Source organism: Clupea harengus, chromosome 7, assembly GCF_900700415.2.
Source record: "Clupea harengus chromosome 7, Ch_v2.0.2, whole genome shotgun sequence".
In the NCBI taxonomy this organism is placed as follows: Eukaryota; Metazoa; Chordata; class Actinopteri; order Clupeiformes; family Clupeidae; genus Clupea; species Clupea harengus.
Window position 1 is genome coordinate 29,117,064 of NC_045158.1, and position 7,500 is coordinate 29,124,563.

Sequence of the window (7,500 nt, forward strand, 5' to 3'; positions counted from 1 at the left end):
AGGTATTACCTCCACGCGTTTGATTGGCCCACGGTGTTCATGTGAGGTATTACCTCCACGCGTTTGATTGGCCCACGGTGTTCCATGTGAGGTATTACCTTCACGCGTTTGATTGGCCCACGGTGTTCATGTGATGTATTACCTCGACGCGTTTGATTGGCCCACGGTGTTCATGTGCGGTATTACCTCCACGCGTTTGATTGGCCCACGGTGTTCCATGTGAGGTATTACCTCCACGCGTTTGATTGGCCCACGGTGTTAATTATTACCTCCACGCGTTTGATTGGCCCACGGTGTTCCATGTGAGGTATTACCTTCACGCGTTTGATTGGCCCACGGTGTTCATGTGATGTATTACCTCGACGCGTTTGATTGGCCCACGGTGTTCATGTGCGGTATTACCTCCACGCGTTTGATTGGCCCACGGTGTTCCATGTGATGTATTACCTCCACGCGTTTGATTGGCCCACGGTGTTCCATGTGCTGTATTACCTTCACGCGTTTGATTGGCCCACGGTGTTAATTATTACCTCCACACGTTTGATTTGGCCCACGTCGAGGCCGTAGCTCTGGAAGTGCTCCATGCTGCCCGAGGCGAAGCTCTTCTTCCCCTCCGGCAGGTCGAGCCACATCCTGTCTGTCTCCAGATCTCCGGGCCCCATGATGATCACATACACACGGCTCGTGGTGCTGGCGTCCCGCTCCAGGCCCGTGGACACCGTGAAGTCATAGGGGATCTCTGTGAGTCAGAGAGACAGCGTGAAGTCATAGGGGATCTCTGTGAGTCAGAGAGACAGCGTGAAGTCAGAGAGACACCGTGAAGTCATAGGGGATCTCTGTGAGTCAGAGAGACAGCGTGAAGTCAGAGGGGATTACTGTGAGTCAGAGAGACAGCGTGAAGTCAGAGGGGATTACTGTGAGACAGCGTGAAGTCAGAGAGACAGCGTGAAGTCAGAGAGACAGCGTGAAGTCATAGGGGATCTCTGTGAGACAGAGAGACAGCGTGAAGTCAGAGGGGATTACTGTGAGACACCGTGAAGTCATAGGGGATCTCTGTGAGACAGCGTGAAGTCAGTGAGACAGCGTGAAGTAGGAGATTACTGTGAGTCAGAGAGACAGCGTGAAGTCAGAGGAGATCTCTGTGAGTCAGAGAGACTTATTGTTTATTTTTTGTTTATTTATGTTAATTGTGCTTGTACATTTTATGTAAACATGCTTTGGCAACGTTGTATTGTATGCAGTCATGCCAATAAAGCCTTTTGAATTTGAATTTGAATTTGAATTTGAGACAGCGTGAAGTCATAGGGGATTACTGTGAGACAAAGAGACACCGTGAAGTCAGTGAGACAGCGTGAAGTCAGTGAGACAGCGTGAAGTCAGAGAGACAGCGTGAAGTCAGAGAGACAGCGTGAAGTCATAGGGGATTACTGTGAGACAGAGAGACAGCGTGAAGTCATAGGGGATTACTGTGAGTCAGAGAGACAGCCACACTAAACGACTGAATACACATGGTGTGTTCATACAGCATTTTAAATGGCTTCAGTTTCATGGGGTACATGGGTTAGGGTTAGGGTTAGGGTTAGGGTTAGGGTTAGGTACATGCTCTTTTATAACAACAGGAACACAAGAGTAAAACTGACAGATAATTATGAATACATTAATTCAAATGACAAACTGCAGTACAGTGTAGCACAGTACAGTGCAGTAATATTGATCTCTGAAACCTCTTCCTGAAGCCATTTCTTCCCAAATTGAGGGTGATCAGAACGACCTCATTTTCAGTATGCAACAGTGTGTGTGTGCGGCGTCATCCCCACACTCCCAGCGTACCTGGCCCTTCCTCCACTACAGCGGCTTTCTTCTTCTTCTTCTTCTTGTTCATGTTGCTGTCCAGACTCTTCATCGTGGTTTTAGAGCTGTTCTTGGAGCTGTTCCTCTCTCCTTCATAGCCCTTACAGTGCAGAAGAGTTGAGTTAGTCAGCCGTTCCTCTCTCCTTCATAGCCCTTACAGTGCAGAAGACTTGCGTTAGTAAGACACTGCAGAAACACGCTGACTCCAAAATGGGCTTAAAGTACACAGTGTCCTCAGTCAGTTTGGAATGTTTGCCAAAAATATCACAATGGTATATTTCAGTTTATAAAACAATTGGGTTCTATCAAATTATTTAGCTGTTTCTGATTGGATGAGAGACGTTCCATGAGTTGGAATACCCCAGGACATCCCAACTCAGACTTTTCACAGCTAATAATAAATCACTCCGCGATGAAACATTCTATAGTGCGTTGATACAATTAAGCGATAACCGTTAATTCAAAGTTCTTATAATTCCAAAAGACGTTGACAATGGAACTATTTTGTTGTTGTGGAGAAACAATGGTTGCGCCACTCGGCCTCCGGCCTCGTGGCTACGGCCGAACACCACCCGTGGGAATATCCCTTACCTACCCCACTCGCACTTGTACTATATTGCTTAAGCATACTATAACCGATGCCTACTCTCTGGGTACCTGTGCATACTATAAAGGATGCATACTCTCTGGGTTCCTGTGCATACTAAAACCGATGCCTACTCCTGGGTTCCTGTGCATACTAAAACCGATGCTTACTCTCTGGGGTTCCTGTGCATACTAAAACCGATGCCTACTCTCTGGGTTTCGAGGACCCCCTCATAAACGAGATGCTGCATCTCAAGGGGTTATCCTCCAAACAATACATTTCAAATTTCAAATGTTCCTGTGCATACTATAAAGGATGCCGACTCCTGGGTTCCTGTTACCTTGACATAAAAGGTCCTTTCAATGCGTCTGTCCTCCTTCTTCTTGGAGAGCCAGCGCTCACACAGGAACATGTACACCTCATCGGTCTCCATGTCCACCACCTCCACCTGATCCAGGTACCAGTCCGCCCCCATCATGGAGTTGTCATGGCGAATCTTAACCTTGAACACCAGGCCAAGATCCACCGCCTCGATGGTGAACTTGTCCACCTGCAGAGTAAAGAAATATCCCATGTTAGTGAGGACGTTTTTTTCCATTATCATCAGATCACTTTTTCGCTCTCGTCTGACCAAAGCAGTTTGTGTTTCAGTGAAGCACATTGATCCACGGAGCCTTGTTGCAACCAGAGGGGATTCTGTGTCAGAGCGTCTGACAGCCATCACTGCTTTTGAGGTCAGAGACTGGAGGCGGACCACACGACTGCAGAGATCCTGTGAACTGCACACCAGCGCACCCAACTCTTCATCTACATTTAGATTTAGTCATTTAGCAGACGCTTTTATCCAAAGCGACTTACAAGGATGTATACACATTTACACTGATGGCACACTGCACATCAGGAGCAATTAGGGGTTCAGTGTCTTGCTCAAGGACGCTTCGACAGGGGAATTGAACTAACAACCTTCTGATCACTAAACGACTTCTCTACCTCCTGTACCACTGTCGCCCTGTCGCATCTTAAGCAGCCTCCGAGAAACATACCGCTCCTCTCTCGAACTTGTTGCTGTTGCCCTCGGACTTCCGGAGTCTGCGTTCCCCGGTGTCACCCAGGTCCCCGTAGAGGGTGAGGAAGACGTTGGCATCTGTTCCCGCTCCATACATATCACCAGTCCGGACCGACACCTTGTATTCGTGGGCTAGAGGAAGCCAATTTGAAACAAAAAATGAGGAGGATATTTTCCATGCATGGAACATGCAAATGAAGTGCATTTTATGTTTGGCTGGTGTCAGAAGCACAGTAATAAACAGAGTTGTGATTGGCTGGTGTCAGAAGCACAGTAATAAACAGAGTTGTGATTGGCTGGTGTCAGAAGCACAGTAATAAACAATCACAACTCTGTTTATTACTGTGCTTCTTACACTGGTTACAAGCCAATCACAACTCTGTACGTTAGCATTAGCAATAAAGTTCTCTGTGGTAAATATAAATATTGCCATTTTGTCAAAGAAAAAAAAAACATTTTTAACGAAACATATGAAAATGTGTGAGATCGGTATTCTGCTTTTCTATAACCAGCAATAAATGAATAACTAAATCAAATCAAATCAAACTTTATTTATACGGCACATTTCATACCAGGAGGTAACACAATGCGCTTCACTGAATTAAATGGGGGGGTAAACAAACACTTCTGTTTGACACTAAAGGAGGCACACATACTCTCCTGTTTGACACTAAAGGAGGCACACACACACACACACACACACACACACACACATACTCTCCAGCGCGTCGTCCACTTCTGTCTCGTTGACCTTCAACGTCCCGTCTCTCAGCAGCTTCTCTGTGATGATGTCAGAGGGCACCAGCTCCCGCACCGTCTCCCCGTCGTCCTCGGACCGCGCCAGCCAGCACTCACACGGGAAGATGATGGTCTCCGAGCCCTGCCACAAGAGGGACATAACTTTAGATATTTACATGTAGTCCGTTTATTAACAGGTTTGCATATCTAGGCTTTTTGCACAAACAGACTCAGATTGACAGAGTATTAGACTTACCTTAAGTCACGCTAATATTAGAATAGAATAGAATAGAATAGAATAGAATAGATTTGCATGCCTTTGTTGCCATAACTGTACAATGAAATTTGCTGTGCAGCTATATATAGTATGATAGACGTTGTACTTTGCCATAAGACTGCACTATGAATGTGACCTCACAGAATCATCACTGATCTGTTATTGTGTGAATTGACATTTATTTCCATCATCGTACCATCAGTATAAATGTATAGGTGACCAACTTTTTGTTCATGTATGTATGTATGTATGTATGTATGTCTCATTGTATCTTTGTTTCATTAAAAATAAAGTATATAAAAAAAAAAAAGACTGCACTATGAATGTGATGTTTTTTTACTTGGCCATAAGACTGCACTATGAATGTAATGTGGTTTATGAATGTGATGTGGTTTATGAATGTGATGTGGTTTATGGATGTGAAGTGGTTTACTTTACAATAAGACTGCACTATGAATGTGATGTGGTTTACTTTGCAATAAGACTGCACTATGAATGTGATGTGGTTTACTTTGCAATAAGACTGCACTATGAATGTGATGTGGTTTACTTTACAATAAGACTGCACTATGAATGTGATGTGGTTTACTTTACAATAAGACTGCACTATGGATGTGAAGTGGTTTACTTTACAATAAGACTGAATTATGAATGTGATGTGGTTTATGAATGTGAAGTGGTTTACTTTACAATAAGACTGCACTATGAATGTGATGTGGTTTATGAATGTGATGTGGTTTACTAGTATGAATGTGATGTGGTTTACTTTGCAATAAGACTGCACTATGAATGTGATGTGGTTTACTATGAATGTGATGTGGTTTATGAATGTGATGTGGTTTACTATGAATGTGATGTGGTTTATGAATGTGATGTGGTTTATGAATGTGATGTGGTTTACTTTGCAATAAGACTGCACTATGAATGTGATGTGGTTTACTTTACAATAAGACTGAATTATGAATGTGATGTGGTTTATGAATGTGAAGTGGTTTACTTTACAATAAGACTGCACTATGAATGTGATGTGGTTTACTTTGCAATAAGACTGCACTATGAATGTGATGTGGTTTACTTTACAATAAGACTGCACTATGAATGTGATGTGGTTTACTTTACAATAAGACTGCACTATGGATGTGAAGTGGTTTACTTTACAATAAGACTGAATTATGAATGTGATGTGGTTTATGAATGTGAAGTGGTTTACTTTACAATAAGACTGCACTATGAATGTGATGTGGTTTATGAATGTGATGTGGTTTACTAGTATGAATGTGATGTGGTTTACTTTGCAATAAGACTGCACTATGAATGTGATGTGGTTTACTATGAATGTGATGTGGTTTATGAATGTGATGTGGTTTACTATGAATGTGATGTGGTTTATGAATGTGATGTGGTTTATGAATGTGAAGTGGTTTACTTTACAATAAGACTGCACTATGAATGTGATGTGGTTTACTTTGCAATAAGACTGCACTATGAATGTGATGTGGTTTACTTTACAATAAGACTGCACTATGAATGTGATGTGGTTTACTTTACAATAAGACTGCACTATGGATGTGAAGTGGTTTACTTTACAATAAGACTGAATTATGAATGTGATGTGGTTTATGAATGTGAAGTGGTTTACTTTACAATAAGACTGCACTATGAATGTGATGTGGTTTATGAATGTGATGTGGTTTACTAGTATGAATGTGATGTGGTTTACTTTGCAATAAGACTGCACTATGAATGTGATGTGGTTTACTATGAATGTGATGTGGTTTATGAATGTGATGTGGTTTACTATGAATGTGATGTGGTTTATGAATGTGATGTGGTTTATGAATGTGATGTGGTTTACTTTGCAATAAGACTGCACTATGAATGTGATGTGGTTTACTTTGCAATTAGACTGCACTATGAATGTGAAGTGGTTTACTTTACAATAAGACTGAATTATGAATGTGATGTGGTTTATGAATGTGAAGTGGTTTACTTTGCAATAAGACTGCACTATGAATGTGATGTGGTTTACTTTACAATAAGACTGAATTATGAATGTGATGTGGTTTATGAATGTGAAGTGGTTTACTTTACAATAAGACTGCACTATGAATGTGATGTGGTTTACTTTACAATAAGACTGCACTATGGATGTGGTGGTTTACTTTACAATAAGACTGCACTATGGATGTGGTGTGGTTTACTTTACAATAAGACTGCACTATGAATGTGATGTGGTTTACTGCACTATGGATGTGAAGTGGTTTACTTGGTGGAGAACACAGACCTTCCCCTTCCTCAGCAGGCGTCGGATCTCCACCCGGTCCAGGTGCCACCCCGGGTTGGTTCCTCGGTTGTCGTGTCCGATGCGGATCTTCTCAATGACATCACCTACATCTGCCAGCTGTATGGATGATTTTCATTGAGACGTATTGATATCAAAAAGTATGAATAGAATGAACATTTTTATATATTTGTCTGGAGGAACAATGTAAGGTCATATACATGTCATATATACGTACACAACTGCACCTGTAGACTTGGGTTGAGTAATACTAACACACTAAACGGGGTTGAGTAATACTAGGACACTAAACTAAGTGTAACGCTGCTCTTCCGTCTTGACCTGTGGGGCATGGATGTGATCCTGTGTCTGTGCCATTACTTAATAACTGAACACGATCTGAAGGAGGAGTGTGAGGATCCCAGACGGTATTTAACACGCTGCTAAAGTGGCCCAGTCACCGTCAATGACCATTGCTTACTGTACGTCACCCTTGTTGTTAGTATTATATGTGTAGGTTGTTATATGTTTTAGCATATTGTATTGTATATTTCAGAGTACTTCATGTCATGTTATGTTATGTTATGTTATGTTATATTATGTTTGGTTTGTTATGCTATGGTAGGTTGATGCGCGGTGCCTTGTCCTAAGAATTTCAGTGCCCAGTCTGACCCTGTGTCATTCTGTGCATCTGACAATAA

At 42.3% G+C, this 7,500-nt stretch overlaps 1 protein-coding gene across 1 annotated transcript in view; it reads right to left on the reverse strand.

Moving 5' to 3' along the window:
• The window catches only part of loxhd1b (lipoxygenase homology PLAT domains 1b), a 48,413-nt gene that overhangs the window by 9,170 nt on the left and 31,743 nt on the right, over positions 1-7,500 (reverse strand). Inside the window, exons 27-32 of the mRNA XM_031569911.2 lie at positions 6,803-6,919; positions 4,221-4,383; positions 3,481-3,635; positions 2,778-2,987; positions 1,831-1,951; positions 531-739 (exon numbers count right to left, since the gene is read on the reverse strand). Coding sequence (XP_031425771.2) covers positions 531-739; positions 1,831-1,951; positions 2,778-2,987; positions 3,481-3,635; positions 4,221-4,383; positions 6,803-6,919 — 975 coding nt within the window. The remainder of the gene's footprint in view (positions 1-530; positions 740-1,830; positions 1,952-2,777; positions 2,988-3,480; positions 3,636-4,220; positions 4,384-6,802; positions 6,920-7,500) is intronic.